We start from the raw sequence: 17,551 nt of genomic DNA, 5'->3' as shown, positions 1-17,551 counted from the left end.
ACGCAAAAAGTGTCTGTGATCCGGGTGTTGGGCAGCGTTTCCCTTCTGCGGCCTGCGCTCCCGTTGAAATGGGTGGCATGCAATTGCGTTGCCAGCGGATAAGATCCCCGGAGGCTTGGCATCACCAGCAAGGGCTCGATGAAGACAACAAGAACAACCTCCTTCTCCCCTCCTCTCTCTGCTATGACTCCCTCTGGCTCACTCTCGCCTCGTCAGTATCGAGCTGACTTCTTGTGCAGTTTCTTATTATGCGCCTCGTCTCGAGATGGGTGTTATTCTGAACCACAACCAGGAGGCCTCCATGTTGGTGGCCCTACGATTCAGTGTTTGTCGAAACCCCTGATGGTAGACTATCCTTGTCAATACCTTAAATCATCAAATCATCATATCATCATATTTACAGTTCTTGGTCACTGTCCATTGATCAGCTGCCCTCTACTCATTGATGTTGTGACCGAAGTGGGGGAATTGCCAAAGTATAGCTCCGTATTATCTTCTTCGTGGGCTGTCTGATGAGGAATGGCTTCGTTTAACCTTCTCTCGGCGCAGAGGTGGAGGGACAATTAGTCAACTCTCGCAAGCCTCATCAGCTGCTACAGGTACAGTATAGCGCGGCCGTCGAGTGACTCAGACTCTCAGCCACCATTTAAAATTTGTCTCTGAACTCCTTGTGGCCCCAATATCCCGAGGTAATTCTTTCGGTTCCTACAGTGCCCTTCCTACCTCCTTCTTCGAGTTTCTTCCCTGTCAAGTGAACAATAGCTGATCCTTCAGTCGGCTTGCAATCGTACTTTTCTTTTGTTTTGCCAACCGAGATATGAAGGAACAAAGGGGCACGGGTATTGGGGCTTCTCGCCAATACAGAGGATCTGGTGATCTCTCCTGACGTGTCCCATTTGCAGAGCGGTGCCTCCCTCAACAATTGTTACCCGCAGGGCGAGCTCGGAGCGCCTACCAACTGTCACGCCTCCCCTTGACGACCTTCACAAGCTAGACTATGTATACATGCAGAAGCAGGCCTAGGCGCCGATACAGCAAAAGAGGAGGGCGCAAGGAAGATCCTACTATGGAGAGTCAAAGTCAAACCAAAGGGTGGACGCAGTAAGTCTGATTGGAAGTCTCTCGATCGACTCGGAGATGAGATATCCCCTTTCACTCGCCGATATGAATTGCTCAAAAGGCCGCTTAATCCTTTTGGACATGATATTCACCGGAAAGTTGCCTGAAGTCTACTCTTCGACCGTACATCTTCGCGTTTACTTTTTGAGGATCCGTTGTACTAATTGTCCGCCCCGAGGAACGATGAGATATGTCCGAGCTGTCCTTACAGACAGGCACAATCTGTTCTGCACACAGTCGGAAAGACTGGTTGCTACGACGTATCTGAAAGACATTGGCGTCTGCCATGGCCACCACAATTGAATTCCCCGCATGCGAATAAGCGAAGCGCCCATCGATAGCCCACAAACCGAACGGCTTGGATCTCCTCATAGTCCAAGACTTACCGACCTCGGCTTACTTCGCCCATATCTTGACCTATTGGCACCCATACCGACTAACCTATGCTGACAAAGGATGTCGGCTTTGGACCTCACACTGACCGGAATCCTGTGTGGCCGACGCACACCAGCCAATGGTGGCTCTGAATCCGATCACCAAGCTACATGTACGGAGAGCAACCTGGCCGTGTAACTACGAGAGGAACTGAAAACCTGGCAGACGTATGACCGTGCTGGCTGAGAGAAGGTTGGAAGGATGGTATTAAGCCGCCGATGAGAAGGCGACTCAAGTACATAGCACTGGACTAATCCGGACTCAGCTTCAAGATGCAACCAATTGAAGCCGTTACAACAGCTCACTGTGCCCGCTGCGATGAATAAGCAGATTCCTAGACTTACTTAGCTCAGAAAATCACCAGTCGTCAGTCGTGCCAGCAGCCTCGTAGTGAGCGCAATATCACGCTCAAGATGATGCGTCAATTGCTGCTGCTGTCGGTAGCCGTGCACACATTCGGCCAGTTCAACGCGAATCTCGCGACATCGGTCGGGGTTTGGGTTTTTCTGCATACATGAGAGTTCTGATAAGATCATATAGAGCTTAAAAGGCCGAGATGTCGACAACGGTAACTGCCATAAAAGGGGTTTCAGCGTCGCTCGAAAAAGGCCGCGGCCCGGTCGTCAGTGGCAAGCTTACCTCTGCAGAGATGCTTTTATCTGGAATCCCAAACGGGAGGCTACGGGCAACTGCAATCTTCCTGTCAAGGGCAAAGGCAGACCAGAAGAGTCGTCGCTTCTGATCGGTTTCGGCGAATTTATGTAAGCCCAGATCGACGCAGACGCGCATCGCGATGCCACTCAAAGCCCACGGGTCCGAGTAGTCATCGCCAACCAGGGCCGCATAGTATGCCAGTCCAACTAATGCCTCAAGGTCTCGAAGCGGCTGTGGGTGAGCTGCAGAGGCGAACGCCATCTCCAGGTGTACGATGGCAGTCCGCTGGAGGCTTGATGCCTGGATAACGGAGCCAGGCGAGATGTGAACGGCCGTCGTCGCAAGCATGAGTGCGGTTATGAAAATGGAATATGGCGGTGGCTCGGGCTGATATGTCGCTTGGAGATGGTCGTGAGCAGCGTACTCGCTCATGAAAGGAAGGTCCGGGAGAACAGAATGGCGGTATTTCGAAAAGACCTTCTCGGCAATTCCTTTCTGTGGTAGGTGGAGTGGTTTCGGAAGGAGCTTGGGAGAAGTCGTGTTCACTGGAAGAGTGGCGCTCAGTATCAGAGGCCGGAGGTAGAAGTCCTGGGAGGAGGTTGTCTCGGGGACCACCATGGCGGATAGCGAAGCATCCCTGATATCGTCGACGAGGGACTGCACGGAATCCTTCTCGTTCGTGTCTGTGGATGAGAAGAGGTTCTCGATCAAGCTGTCGGAATGTGCTGAGAGCGGAGAGGCATTCCCCATGAGTAGTTCCATGAGCACAGGATCATCCGTCGGCCCTGTGGCTTCAGGTTGGTGTATGGCGTCGCCGTCTTGCGCCCGGGCCGGGAAGGTCTCACCGGCATCCCGCTTAGGCGATATAATGGATGATGTGGAATATCCGCCAGACTCTGCTGCTCTCAGCTCCTGTTCGAGGCGTGCGACTTCGGCTTCTAAATCGAGAACATAGCTGTGCCGCTCCAGTCAACTTGAAGTTCCAAGTGCGTGCCAGAAAGCGTTTGTCTTACTTCATATACGCCCTTGCTGGGTTGCGCACAGGATAGTGACAATCATGCCCGATCCTCAGGCATCTTGAACATGTCGGGCGCTGACGATCGCACTATTGAGATACTGTTAGATATAATGGATTTTCAAGTGCGTATCTTAATAAACGGAGTACATACCTTGACTCTGTGTGACCTGCATTTGGTGCACGCTGGCGCCGCTCCAGGATCGGTCATTGTCGCTTAGCGGTCTTATCAGTGTTGAGGTCACTGGGTTTCTCGTGTACCTAGCGAACCCGACAGTACATACTTTCTCTTAAAAGAAAGAAAGTCGAGAGCAATGAGGAGTCCCTTGTCATTGTCACCGTCAACATGAAATTTCTACACCGGTATTTCCCATGGTGCGAGATATATGAGTTGCTAAGGACTACGCGACAAGAGGTGCTTTTGTATATATTTTATGGGTCAGCCACGCACCGCCTCAAACAGCCACATTTCCTTGTACTGTAAGGACTTCAACAACGTACAAATCATCGTCCCTTCACTATTGATTTCAACTTTCATGTGGATCATGGCACCGGACACGACTTTAGGTTCTACAATCCTCCTCCTAAGGACGTATCAAATTTGTGCGTCAATCAATCAAGGCAGTACTCTGCTGCGATCCTGTTGTTGAGTGCCTCGAAACATAATGAATGTAAATACAGCAGTCAAACAGCCTAACGCTGGGGGCCATGTCCTGGATTCTGAGGTCACCATTGACACGATTCACCACCTCTTAGACCCTCCTTACCCTGATTGTCCTCGGCAGCACCATTAGAGGGGAATCGCGCTGATAACAGCTGCCCGCTCCCGTTGCCCGCATAGACGCATGGCCACCGTCGGAGGACAACGCTAGCGTCAATCCACTCGGCACTCTACCGACCTCATCTCTTCTCCAAGATGCATTTGGCGGAGGAAATGATGGTTTATCGTCTTTGTCTCAGCAGTTGACAATACCTAAAGCTTCACTGCATCATTGAATAGACACAAACGCTACAACCATGATCGCCAAGTCCGTGAGCTCGACGTACGCCAACCTCCGCACGAATGCGGAGCGCATGAATGATACTCTACAATTCTCTTGCCAATGGGGAAGTACGGAGGACGGAGGAATGAACCGACTGTCTGGCAACGACGACGACAAGAAAGTACGTGACTGGTTCATCGCCGAGACGGCAAAGTACGGATGCACTCATAAGATCGACGTGATGGGCAATATCTTCGCCATTCGCCCAGGCCAGAACAATGACATTCCTCCAATTGGTTTAGGATCACATCTCGACACGCAACCTACCGGCGGAAAGTATGATGGTATCTTGGGGGTTTGCTGTGCCATAGAAGTTCTCAAGGTGATTCATGAAAACAACATCACGACATACGCTCCGTTGGCCGTGATCAACTGGACCGACGAAGAAGGAGCGCGCTGGGCCCCAGCTATGCTAGGGTCCGGCGTCTGGGGCGGGGTTTACACCACGGAGTATGCTCAAGGCGTATCTGATCCGGATGGAATCACCCTAAAGCAGGAGATTGAACGCATCGGGTACGTGGGCGACGTCCCCTGCTCGTACGAAGCGAATCCTCTCCTGGCACATTTTGAAGTCCACATCGAACAAGGGCCTATTTTGGACGAAGCTGAGAAGCCCGTCGGCCTGGTCAGATCGGTGCAGTCGATGAGATGGTATCAACTGAACTTGAAAGGTCGGTCAGCGCACACCGGCAGCACTCCCATGGATCGACGAAACGACACCCTACTAGCAGCTGCCAAGATGATCGTGGCTGTCAATGAGGTTGCGACACTGCCTGAACTCGCCGCACGCGGAGCTCGAGGTACCATTGCCGTCATCAACTCACTTCCCCAGAGCACGAACACCATCGCGGGTGATGTGAGCATGAATCTCGACCTTCGATCTCCAACAGATGAAGGTGTCGAGGAGCTAGAACGATTGTGCAGGCAGAGGTTCGAGAAGATATCCAAGGAGCACGGAGTCGCTCTGGACATGAACGCATTTTGGGAATCTCCTGCCACGTATTTCAACGAAGAGATGAAGGACTGTATCCGCACCGCTATGAAGCAATATGATTGCTCGCACGAAATCGTCAGCGGAGCAGGACATGACAGGTGAGAATGACATTTCCTGTCCATAGCGATGTTTGAGGTGGCTGACGAGTGATCATTTTCTCACAATAGTGTATACACGGCTAAAAAGGTCCCCACTGCCATGATCTTTGCCCGTTGCAGAGATGGTGTAAGCCACAATCCCGCCGAGTACAGTCGGCCGGAAGAGTATGTAACACTGTCGAACACGGAGTTGAGGACTTTACTAACAGATATTGCAGCTGTGCCGCGAGTGCAGAAGTTATGCTTGGAGCTTATCTACAATACGACGAGATTATCAGAAAGAAATACGAGACGAATTAGGGGCTCTCAATTTTACGACTGAGACAGGCTTGATCATTGACCTCTGACCTCGAACACACCAGAAGGCTCGGGACAACTGCTTGATTTCTGAGCAATTTCTGTGCACATCGCTGTTCCTTTTCCTTCTCTGAGGATGAATAGATTGATACAGCACCTAGTGTCTATCATACAAGACTCGGGACAACCATGACCGTTCTGATTGGTACATTCCCATGCCAACTTGAGCTTGAGCCCTCAATGGTTTTCTAGCTAGTCGTCACAATCGTAGAGGACATATGCGGAAGGGTACAAACTATCGTCCCAGCTTAATTAGGTCTTCCTTCCGATCTCACTGGGGTTCGATCGGAGCACAGCGCAACCCTCATAGATCCCGCATAAGTCCGACACCGTGACTTGGACAGATGTATGTTTTCTTGATGCTAATAAGACTTGCACGGATCAAGAAGCGAGGGCGAAGATTCGTTAAATGGATTTCATGAACGTCTTTTGTGAACATTCGTGGCCTTCCATGTGTCTCATGTTTTGAGGTGTACCAGTTCGAAACCATGCCTTTAGAATACTGCGTTACAAGCCCCTACCTCAGCACGACGGAGTGGAGGAACAAGAAGACGAATGCCTCGGGTGCAAAGGGATCGAATATAAGGCAGAGGATTGCACACCTTTGCACGAATCTCCGAATGGTGCGACATGGACGACACCAAGATCGATATCGGAGTGTTGGCATCGATGCCGTCCAGGTACACGGGAAGCGTCCACGACGGGGTGACGGCTCAGATTATCGTCTTATACCTGATGCCTGATGGACAAGAACACGGCGCGACACGACACGATACAACATGATGAACAACCGACTGTAAAGAGGAAGGGACATCGATACAGTCGTGCAAAGTCATGCGAGAAGAGCCTCTGACTGGGTCCAACACAGAGGACAGCTACAGAGATATCGAGAATCACTGAACGGCGAGCGACACCACACTCTTGACAGTCAACTGATACGAACCGGTGTGACGACTGTATCTAGGATGGTAGCTTGATCTCGGCATTCTTGTGCATTGAGACGACGCGTCAACGCCACGGACACGCGAGAGATGATGTACGTGGCCAATTCCATTCGGATGATCCTCAGTCAAGCGATCGGCATCGTGTACGAAATGAACAGAGGCTTGAGTTTTCATTTCATGTCAAGAGGCAAAGCGGCAAGATGGCAAGAGTGAGGGATCAATGCATCGTGCTATACTACTACCTTCTACCAATTCACCGACAGCCGAGAGCCATACAGACAGAGTTCAACCTCTCAACATTGATTGTCAAGTCGGATGGGTAATGGCCGATTCCAGAATGATCGAGCGTTACGTATGGAGACAGTCATCATGACTACGGTCTTCAACTGTGAAGCGTGTTATCCCTCGATCAAGAACGGACTTCCCGGTATCACTAGGGACTCTGCGGATAGCTGCTTGATATCCATTTTGTATATACTTCCATATAATGATCATCATGATTCAACAAATCAAATCGTCATCAAAACTCTTCCAAAGTCATTCAAGACCTCGCATATCCCTTTCCATCATGTCCACCACTACCTTCTTCTCACGCTACCCGCTAGACGGGCTCTTTGATGCAGAGAGGCAGAAATGCATAGAGGCAAGTAAGAAGTCGTACCCCTCGAATTAATTCAATTTCTCCGTGACACAAAAATCCTGATAAACCATACCACAGATCCACTCGACGACGGGCTCGTACAGCAGCATTTTACTCTGCGCGCCCTTCATTGCGCCCAGCATGGCGACCCAGTTCAAGACCTCGTGACCACCGTGGCCGGCTTCCTCCTCGACCTCCTCGTACGTCAGGTTCTTCATCCACTCAATGTCGCCGGCCGAGTACTTTTGCATGAACATGCGGTCCCAGTCCCAGTTGACGAGCGGATGCTTGGAGTTTAGGGGGTACTCGTTCTTCTTTGCCATTTCGACCTCGTAGTCGTCAAAGTCGACAAACAGCCTCGGGTCCTGCTTGAGGTACGCCTTGCCCTCGGTCTGGTAGCGCTTGATGCGCTGCAGGAACGGGTCGCTGGGCGGGTCGCCGCCCTGGATCGGGTTCCAGTACGGGGGCCAGTGCGACAGGCCGCCCGTGGCGATGAAGGCGACCTTGGTGTCGGCGGGCCACGCCGTCTCGATGCCGTGCCGCACCGCCTCGCCGAGCGTGTACGCGCGCCGGTACGGGATCAGCGGCGGCGTGAAGACGTTGATGAAGATCGGGATGACGGGCACCCCCGCCAGAGACTGTTCGACCCCCATCAGCTTCCACGGCATGAGGAGGTTGTTGCCGTACTCGCATGGCCCGGCGCGCGCGACGTCGTAGCCCTGCGACACGAGCGACCCCAGGAGCTTTTCGGCCAGCGCCGGCGCACCGGGGAAGATGGTCTTTTTGTCGATGCGCAAAGTCTCCATCCATTGGTCGGCCGGCCCGACGTGCTGGTCGGCGATGCCCATGACCACCGACGGACAGAGGTCGCGGAAAAAGTTCTCAAAGTGGTCGTCTAGAAATGCGACGATGACGTCCGGTTGCGAGGACTCGAGAGAGATGCCCAGCGACCGCGTTGCGTCCTCTGTCCGCTTGCGGACCTCTGGTTGGGCTGTCTCAGGGAACGCGAGTGCTCCAGGTGCGTGGGACAATCCCACTGCCGCGACGACCTTGCCCATGGCTGGCTGTCTCTTATCAAGTCCGGTAGTTTTTGAGGAGAGAGTATTTGTGTGTCTGTGTGTGTGTATGTGTGAAAAGGATGATAGCCAAGTTTCGGGAAGAACGAAAAGAAGCCCTGAAGGAAGAAGACGGCGGGAGGCGAGAAAGTGATGATGGATGGGAAAGGATGTTGTGACAGAACACAAAGATATCGAATATATCAATTCCTAGATGTAAGCGATATAAGAAAGTCAACCGGCGTTGTCACCAAAATCCATCTACAATGGGGTCACACCATCAACGCACACACACACATCTCTCTCAGCGGCCCAGCTCGAACTAAGAGAGCCCCGATGCTTGGATCTGCAAAGTCCTTGCGGTGACCCAGGCGAGCGGGCAAGGCCCAGTGCCCGTGAACAGCTGTACAGAGGACTGTGGGCGCGCTGGGATGAGACTCAGGTCTGAGCTCAAACGAAGCATTTGGAGACGGAGCTCTGCGCAATTGCGGGAGAGATTGGTGGATCCTGTTTGTTATCCCCGTGCAGGCGCTGGTGAGGCTTCATGATAAGGGGTGTGTGTGACCAATCACAGCGCACCGGCTGAACAGCGACGGTCGTTTTGACTCGACCTCCACTTCCATAAAGGCGTTCAAGCATGTTGGTTGTACGGATATCTTCGGTGAATCCGATCTGGATTGAGGAGAATACGAGGCGAGGCGGACAGACATCCGTGCAGGTCGAACGTGGCCGTGGCCGTGGCCTCACGAAAAGATTCCATATATTGTCTGGCACGTGACAAGGTGTTCTATCCCTTGTTCAGAAGGGACTGAGGCTTCCTGTACGTGAAGGACCTCCAGATGACTGCCAACTAGACCTAGTGCCTCTTGTGGTCATAGGTTTCATCAGCATCAGCGACCCAAGACCTCAACATGTCTGCCTGTAACCGGATTCTCATCTTCGGAGCTACGGGTCTCATTGGTCGTCATATCGTCAGACAAATACTTACTCGGAAGGGCGACTTTGATCGCATCGCTATATTCACCTCGCCCGATACAGTCAAATCAAAAGCCAGCGAGATCAAAGAATTAGAGACTGAAGGGGTCGAGATCCTTGTCGGCAGCTTGATGAACGAGGCGGACGTCAGGAATGCATATGAAGGTAGGCTTACGAAGGCGTTGCTTGTCAGATCTCCGGAAGGGTTAAAGACTCATGACTGATGGCAACAAACAGGAATCGATACGGTCGTGTCGGCAGTGGGAAGGAACATGATTCAGCACCAGATCGAGTTGATCCGTCTTGCTGATGAAACACCCACCATCCACCGCTTCTTCCCATCTGAATACGGCACCGACATTGAACATGGTCCGGAATCATCAACAGAGAAGCCACATCAAAACAAGCTCAAGGTCCGCTCATTCATCCAATCCTGCAAGAATCTCGACTACACCTTCTTGGTGACTGGTCCGTATGCCGACGGAGACCCGGGACTCTATCTTAGTCCCAACCACGGCGCAACACATACTGGTAGTTTCGACGTCAGGAGCAAGTCTGCAGTCCTACTTGGGTCAGGAGACCTGAACATAGCCTTTACGACTATGGCCGAGTGAGTGATGCCTCTGAAAGTTCCTCATCTACTACTTCCCGTTTGATATATTTGGGACAAAGTGTGACTGACAATTTCGCATATGCACCTAAAAGTGTAGGAAAATTACTCCTGGCGGCCCTTCTTCATCCGGAAGCGAGCCGAAACAAAGCTGTGAAGGTCAAGTCATTTACCACAACAGATGGTGATATCTTTGAGGAGTTCGAAAAACAGACGGGAGGGGAGAAATGGCAGGTGTCGTATGCCAGCATCGACGAGTTGAAGCGGCTGGAAAAGGAGGCTTGGACAACGGGTAATCATCTGGCCACTCTGATCACCCTCAGGCGAATCTGGGCCACTGGGGGCACCTTGTATGATGAATGGGACAACAAGTTGATTGGTGAGCCAGCAGTGCAATCCCTAGCTGAAGCCGTAGCGACTGCCATCGATGTCCAGTTGCACGGCGAGCAGGAGATGAAGCGCAAGTTGGTGTAGCTCCAAATAGTCCATTTTTCCAGGCATGGATTTCGTTTCTCATTCAGAGAATGGTTCTCGGTCATAGCCTATCGGATGGAGTCATTCATGTCGTTTCGACCCTGCGAATACGAAGTCAGGATGCTGTTGAAGTGCTTAAATTAAACATTGAGAGGCTAAATATACATGATCTCAAGTCACCGTGTCATACATAATGACCAGGAAAAGCGGCTAGAGTTGTTTATGTAAGCTGCAGGTATTTAGCCACTTAAGTTGTTCGAGTTGTTTGTTGTGTTTGCTCCGTTTGTCTCACTCTCGCAATCAGACTGCGCAGCCTCATCTCAGATAAGGACCTGGTGTCTAGCGGACTTGTACAACTGAAGCCACGCTACTGTTGTCCACATCTACAGCGACAAAGCATCTCAGTCGGCATCTCGCCGCACTTGCCGTTCATGGAAGCAGATGTTCCGCCGCGATCCAGCCTCTACCGGCTCCCGGGGCCCGATAACCATTTGACGCACCCGGAGGAGGTTAATTCTACCGTTGCGATGAGCGGCGGAGCGCTCGCATGGAACCGAGATCCCTTTGCGGAGGAGAGCGCTACCAATCCAGCCCGTCCAGCCGAGCACGGATCGCACTACACCATTGCGATGCATACATACATGGCTTTCTCGGTGCGCATTATGTTGGCCAAGCTTGCCTTCCACACGCAAGTTACTCAATCCGGCCATCCCTGAACCTCACGGCACCATGGGCTTCGAAGATGCAAGAATCGCCATCGTTGGCGGAGGCCTTGGTGGCATGTCCTTCGCCAACGCTGCTCTTCACGTTGGGCTCACGAATGTCGAGCTATATGAGCAAGCACCACAGTTCACCGAGGTCGGGGCCGGCGTCAATATCACCCGAAATGCCAACCGGATCCTGGATGCGTATGGCCTTAAAGACTCTATGCTGTGGAAGTCCTCGCGTAACCCACCGTGTTACATGGAATATCGTCAATACAAGACGGGTCAATACCTGGGCCAAATCGACGAGTTTGGTCAACCGGCGTCTCGGCAAATTCATCGAGCACATCTACTAGATGCACTGAAGGAACGGATTCCAGACTCAGTCCTCAATACCGGCAAAAAGCTCGTGTCTCTCAAATACACAGGATCCGAGTATGAGCTGAGCTTCGAAGACGGCTCTACAGCCACGGCTACCGTTGTTATTGGCTGCGACGGGATCAAATCGGTGATCAGACAGCATCTTGGTATCACTGACTCCCCAATCTACTCCGGCCAGGTGGTCTACCGGGGCTACGTACAGTATAGCGATTTGTCGCCGGAAGCCGCCGAGATATTTCGCAAAACTGTGGTTTTCCGTGGTCACCGTAAGCACATTCTGACACTTCCCATTGGGAATGACGAGTCAAACACTGCCAGAATCGGCGTTATCGGCTTCATGAGCGAATCACTCAGCGATTGGAAATCCGAGAGCTGGATGGCGACGGCGCCGATTGATGAACTACAAAAGCACTGTGAAGGCTGGGCCGGACCAATTCAGGAACTCATCCAGGGACTTCGGAAATCATCTCCAGATGGCAGGATGTTGAAGCAAGCCCTCTATGTCCGAGCGCCGATAGATACTTGGTTCCATGTCGAACAATCCAACCATTCGCATGGTATCGTTCTATGTGGTGACTCCGTTCACTCGACATTGCCGCACCAAGGTAAGCCCTGAAACTTCCCTTCATCGGAGCCAGGGACTGTGTATACTTACTGTGCACTTAGGTCAAGGTACAGGCATGGCCATTGAGTCTGGCATCACCCTCGCCACTATCCTGAAGAGCTGGAAAGCGGGTGATGATCTGAGGCCAGCATTCCAGTTATATCAGGACATTCGCAAACCACGGACTGACAAAGTCACAAAGACAAGCTACGAAGCTGGGCTGTTAGCATCCGCTGATTTGCCTGAAGGATTTACCGACACCTTCAAGCCCGAACTCCTCAAGGAAAGAATGAAGTGGATCATGGAGGCTGATGTGCTGGATGATCTGTACCGACGAGGTGCGCCGTATTTTGAGCCCAAGGAATCGGAAGGTGAAGCAAACCCCAGTCCTGTACAAGCCAATTTATGATCCCGGGCCTGGAGAGTATAGGTGTGCGTATATTCATTAAGCGAGGATAGGGGTTGCATACGTAGTTACTGTAGTTGTACTTCCGTGCTTGGACATGGGCATAGAAGATGAGGATCATATTTGAAAACCATGTGTTACAATATCACGTTCAAGGTTTTGTTTCGGTCTTGATTATCGTCTGCGAGCCTCAACACGCAGTATTATGCGTGTTTTAAGAGGCGACCGTTGTCGAAACTGGTACGTTTTACTTCTTTGGCAGTCTACTTGTACTGGATCTGAAATCCTCAGTCTAGAGCCGGGGAACTGCATCAAGGGAAATAACGAAATGTTGATCGGATCATCAAGTTATGTGTTCAAAAGTAACAATACTATTAAATCATCGTGATATTGTGAATCTCAGGTCGAGCCTCCCCGTTCAAATAACACGAGGCTTCTTCTCAATATTCGCGGCCATCATGTAACGATTTTCCACACACTTGGCCGCCTGGATCTGCTCAGGGGTGTCCATCGGGATAGGCAGTCTGTAGTTCTTCGCGGTTATGGCGTCTCTCCACAAGCCAGCCACGCAAGGCTCGTAGTGAGCCTCGTCACCCTCTTTGACGATAGGATCGATCAGGAAGCCACGGTTCGGATGGACAAAGACCGCCGTGGAATACCGAGCGGGTAGGTATCCATCGGGGCCAAGGGCGTCCAGCTGCTTCTGAGACAGCTTTGGTGCCATGACACGGTGGCGCGTGGAGCGAAGACCGTCGTTGGAAAGACGCTGGAGGATGTCGGCGACGTTGATGACGCAGGTTCCCTGAATAGGCGTGGCTGATACGAACTTGCCATCGTGGAACCGGTCGACTTCGAGACCGCCCACCGTATCCTGGAAGAGGAGGGTAAAGAGACCATAGTCGCAGTGCGGGTTGATGCGGAAGTTGCGCCCGGACTCGAGAGTCTTGCGTGCCACGGGCATGTAGTGGAGCAGTCGTAGCTGGCCGTCGAGCTGGCCGAGTTTGCTTCGGAATTCGTCTACGTCTTCCCCCAGGACCATGGCGAGGGCGGAGGCGACTTGACCCGCCAAGTCGAGCAGTTTCTATTTAGCAGAGGGCAATGGTCAGCCGGGGACCAGTCATAGATGAGGTAAAGAAAAGAGACGAGCACGTACCTTGTAGAAGGAATCGGCCCAGTGAGTCCACTCGTCCAGCTCACCAGCAGCAGGACAGAGCTTGTTCACCTTGCGGTGCTCATAGCATTCTTTGTGGCTTCGACCGCCGTGAGGGTCGCTGGACTCAGCGCCGTCGGCGGTGTACCCTTGGCTTACTGAAGGATCATTCAGTCTGAATTTTTCCTTCCACTCGATCGATTGGTCGTGGAATTGCTTGCTCTACCGCGATCATTAGCCCTGATTCGACGACTGGTGTTGTCAAAGAACAAAACATACCCTGCGGAACATCTCATCGATCTCGGCCTGGGAGATACCAAAGTCCTTCAGGTAGACCCATCCGAAGTTGTGGAAGGCATCGTATAGACGATCTGCCACCTCCTTCTTGCCTTCTGGAGTCGCGTCCAGGAAGGGTTGGAAGGACACAATAGGGAACGGGAACTCGGTCCCTGTCTGGGGTGTATCATCTGCTGGGGCTATGGATCCCATGACTGCTGCGGTGGTTATCGGTATTTCTTGATGGCTTGGCTAATCGAGACACGTCTCGCGGTTGAGATATATATCAGGTTATCAAGCTTTACTTCAGTCTTAACTAAATTACCTCCAGTCGTTATATATATCGATATTAAACCCGATGCATCGGGGTCGTACCATTATTGTGGACGACAGATGACTCCTGGAAATGCAATCCTACATACTCCGGGCGTGGCAGAGATACCGATGCTGGGGTCGACTATCGACCGATGGTGTCCGTTGCCTGTGCTTTTGGCAAACCGGAGGTCCAGCGACGCATTTCGAGCCCAATAGACCAACTCCGCAGACGAAGATAAGCAGGATCGCGCTCTGGCCGACTGGAGCCTCGAAGGTTTCCCAGGCGGGAAGAAAGTGGACCCTTCGCTAGCAGTGGCTGGCTCGACCTAATTGGCTCCCCTTTTGACCCTTGACCTGGTGCGGCTCGCTAGACACGGCACAGATAAGGACAAAAAGACTTTCCACTGATCGTAGAGGGCAGCCAATACCCTTTGGCAGTAGGTGATCGCTCATCGACCGACACAATGAAAGTCTAAACCACCTACTCCAGACGTCCACGACCTCATCTTCCAGCTGAAGAAGGCAGTGTAGAAAGCGCATATCCGCCACGCTCGCCTATCTCTATACCAACACAGTGCCACTAGAGTGTCTCTCATATCTCGACAATGCTGATATTGCGCTGAGCGCCGGCTTGGGTCAAAGTGCCCCCAGACATCCTGCTAAGATAGCGTAAGATAGTCGTCTTGAGCTCCCTCTATTACATATCAGGACTATATAGATGCGTCTGGGTCCAAGCTGTATTCGTCGGTAAGCCGACAGACCACTTTTCTCGAGCTTTCGCCTGTTCTGATTCACATTTTCATCAGGCTGCATCGAGTCAACCTGTACCCATGGCTGTATCGGGCCTACTCCGAAAACTTGAGGTCGACAGGCCGGGCATAGACCCAGAACATTCACTCTTGGTCAACCATGACTTGCTTCCAGTTCCTAAGGAGAACCGCACGTGGACCAAGTGGACCTGTGAGCATAACCAGCAGTCTTCTCGGCCCTCGTGCTTTCTGAGAAGAAGGCAGGCTGACTCTTGAACTTTCTGGCAGACTCATTGTTTTGGTTCGCTGAATGCTTTAGCGTCACCTCATGGACTGTCGCTGCGACAGGTGTTTCCAATGGTCTCGTACGTGGAGCCCCTGAGGACATCTCTGTCTCCCTTTCAAGAACATGCTGGCTAACGATGCCTGAAATACAGTCCTGGTGGGAGGCATGGATATGTGTTATCCTAGGTCACTTCATCGCAGCCGTGCCCATGGTGATGACGGGTCGTGGCGGCGCCGTCTATCATGTTCCCTTCCCTGTCCTTGCTCGATCCAGCTTCGGTGTCCTTGGTGCATTCTGGCCAATCTTCAACCGTGAGGCCATGACAATTATCTGGACTGGTGTACAAATGGTGCAAACGTGAGTCACCCTCCGCTGTTTGTCCTGTGCGACATGAGGTACAACACAAACCAAAATCTGACATCTTGCTCCAAATACAGTGGCAACTGTATCTATACCATGATCCTGTCTTGGACCAAGGGAATTTCTAAGGTTCACGATCCTTTTGGATCTGATGTCACCATGACCGGCGGTCGGCTGATTGGATTCTCTATTGCTTGGGTCATCTGTTTGGCATGCACTGCCGTCCCGGTCCACAAATTCCGCAAGGTCATCTACTACAAGTCGATCGTCATGTCCATCTGTCTGCTCGCCTTCTTTGGCTGGTCCATCCATCGCGCAGGCGGTGTTGGAAAAGTCGTCAAACAGGGAGCCAACATCCCGGAAGGCAAATCTCATGGATGGGTGAGCAAAACCCTTCACATCCTCAATACTGAATGAGTGAACCTAACCTGTCGCTTTCTCCTCAGGTCTTTATCCAACAACTCTTCGTCCAGGCTGCCAATGTGGTCACCTTTGTGACCAACAACGCGGATTTGAGCAGATATGCACGTCGACCGAAAGATGCCCTCTGGACCCAATTGATCGGCTTCACCGCTTCGTTTGGCATGATTGCATTCTTCGGCATTCTCATTACCAGCTCGTCTGGTATCACCCTCAAGTCTGGAAAGGTAAAAGTCGCCCTTCCCCCCCCTTAAGCGACAAGCTGTTATTCTGTCATTCGAATCGAGTTTTGGTGGGATTTTGTTCGTTGCTAACTTGGTCGTCCTTCTCAGCCAAACTGGGATCCTCTTGGCATCCTCGCCAGCTACCTTGACGATTACTCGTCGTCCAACCGCGCCGGTGTCTTTTTCATCTCAGCCGGTTTCGCCTTTGCTCAGATCATCACCGTGGTTCTGGCCAACTTGATTCAATCTGGCAACGACGCGGCCGCCTTGGCTCCGAAGTAAGTTACTCTCATGCACGGAAAAAAGTTTTAACCCCTCTATGGTTTAGAGCAAGATGCTAATCGCCTCTCGTTCTCTGCGTTTCTCCAGATACCTCAACATCCGTCGCGGCATGATCCTGGCGCTGGTTCTGGGATATGCCATCACGCCATGGAACTTGACCAAAACGTCCTTCTCCTTCACGTCGTACCTTTCGGCTTACTCCATCTTCCTCGCCTCGATTGTCGGCGTCCTGATCGGCGACTACTTCTTGGTCCGCAAGGGAGACCTTGACCTGCCCGCGCTCTTCACCACCGACAAGAAGGGCCTGTATTACTTCAAGTACGGCTTCAACTGGCGCGCGTACGCGGCGTATGTGATTGGCATGATCCCCGCCTTCCCTGGATTTTTGGACGTTTGCGGAGTCGAGGGCGTTTCTGCCGGTGGCAAACACCTGTACTACTTTTCCTTCCCGGTCGGCATTGTATTTGGTGCCATGGCGTACTGGGGATTCAACTTGCTCTCGCCGCCTCCCAGTGGTCTTGCCACGCAGTGGAAGGAGGTCGAAGCCAAGGGATCAGGAATCAACGGCACAGATCCCGTCGAGTACCTCGATGGTCTTAGCAGGGAGAAGAGCAGCGAAGGTGATGAGGTCTTTACCAAGTCGGCCGAAGCAGAAGAGAAGCAGATTTAGACTTTATGCCTCTTTGACTTTTTGTGTACCTATGTCTGTGTATCTATGCGATGGCGGACAGTCATTGATGATGCGTTTTCAACGCCTCCCTGCTTCCTTGAGTGCGAAGCAGGTCATGAGGTCGATTGCCGGTATGAATAGATTAGCCCATTCGTTCTTGAGTGATATCAGTCATTTGAATTCATTCCTAATTGTTCTACTGCATGGATCGAAGATCATTTCTTATTTCCGAGGCTCTAGGATTCTTCGTTGTGAACCAATGTCAGATCTCTATGTTCGGGACTAGATAGGTCTGCCTTTTTGCCAATTGT

The 17,551-nt window shown here is 51.9% G+C and overlaps 7 protein-coding genes across 7 annotated transcripts; 4 read left to right on the top strand and 3 right to left on the bottom strand.

The window, feature by feature from the left end:
• Positions 1–1,898: 1,898 nt before the first annotated feature.
• Positions 1,899–3,434, bottom strand: PV08_03974 (uncharacterized protein; the record flags this gene model as incomplete). The annotated part of the gene is made up of 4 exons (XM_016378323.1): positions 1,899–2,126; positions 2,194–3,163; positions 3,222–3,313; positions 3,378–3,434. The coding sequence occupies 4 exons, from the start codon at positions 3,432–3,434 to the stop codon at positions 1,899–1,901; spliced, it is 1,347 nt and encodes a 448-aa protein (XP_016237000.1).
• An 806-nt stretch (positions 3,435–4,240) lies between these two features.
• PV08_03973 (uncharacterized protein) lies at positions 4,241–5,658 on the top strand (the record flags this gene model as incomplete). The annotated part of the gene is made up of 3 exons (XM_016378322.1): positions 4,241–5,358; positions 5,428–5,523; positions 5,577–5,658. 3 exons carry the CDS (start codon positions 4,241–4,243, stop codon positions 5,656–5,658), a joined length of 1,296 nt encoding a protein of 431 aa, XP_016236999.1.
• A 1,670-nt stretch (positions 5,659–7,328) lies between these two features.
• PV08_03972 (uncharacterized protein) lies at positions 7,329–8,357 on the bottom strand (the record flags this gene model as incomplete). The annotated part of the gene is made up of 1 exon (XM_016378321.1): positions 7,329–8,357. One exon carries the CDS (start codon positions 8,355–8,357, stop codon positions 7,329–7,331), a length of 1,029 nt encoding a protein of 342 aa, XP_016236998.1.
• A 908-nt stretch (positions 8,358–9,265) lies between these two features.
• PV08_03971 (uncharacterized protein) lies at positions 9,266–10,413 on the top strand (the record flags this gene model as incomplete). Its single annotated transcript, XM_016378320.1, has 3 exons — positions 9,266–9,494; positions 9,567–9,939; positions 10,035–10,413. The coding sequence occupies 3 exons, from the start codon at positions 9,266–9,268 to the stop codon at positions 10,411–10,413; spliced, it is 981 nt and encodes a 326-aa protein (XP_016236997.1).
• Positions 10,414–11,142: 729 nt separating this feature from the next.
• On the top strand, positions 11,143–12,511 carry PV08_03970 (uncharacterized protein; the record flags this gene model as incomplete). Its single annotated transcript, XM_016378319.1, has 2 exons — positions 11,143–12,103; positions 12,165–12,511. The coding sequence occupies 2 exons, from the start codon at positions 11,143–11,145 to the stop codon at positions 12,509–12,511; spliced, it is 1,308 nt and encodes a 435-aa protein (XP_016236996.1).
• A 415-nt stretch (positions 12,512–12,926) lies between these two features.
• Positions 12,927–14,147, bottom strand: PV08_03969 (uncharacterized protein; the record flags this gene model as incomplete). The annotated part of the gene is made up of 3 exons (XM_016378318.1): positions 12,927–13,589; positions 13,662–13,880; positions 13,938–14,147. 3 exons carry the CDS (start codon positions 14,145–14,147, stop codon positions 12,927–12,929), a joined length of 1,092 nt encoding a protein of 363 aa, XP_016236995.1.
• Positions 14,148–15,079: 932 nt separating this feature from the next.
• On the top strand, positions 15,080–17,240 carry PV08_03968 (uncharacterized protein; the record flags this gene model as incomplete). The annotated part of the gene is made up of 7 exons (XM_016378317.1): positions 15,080–15,209; positions 15,287–15,363; positions 15,436–15,641; positions 15,722–16,025; positions 16,091–16,291; positions 16,397–16,566; positions 16,658–17,240. 7 exons carry the CDS (start codon positions 15,080–15,082, stop codon positions 17,238–17,240), a joined length of 1,671 nt encoding a protein of 556 aa, XP_016236994.1.
• Positions 17,241–17,551: the final 311 nt, after the last annotated feature.

Source organism: Exophiala spinifera (assembly GCF_000836115.1).
Source record: "Exophiala spinifera strain CBS 89968 unplaced genomic scaffold supercont1.3, whole genome shotgun sequence".
NCBI lineage: Eukaryota > Fungi > Ascomycota > Eurotiomycetes > Chaetothyriales > Herpotrichiellaceae > Exophiala > Exophiala spinifera.
Note: the sequence above shows the minus strand (reverse complement) of the source record. Positions and strands in the feature narration are given on the sequence as shown.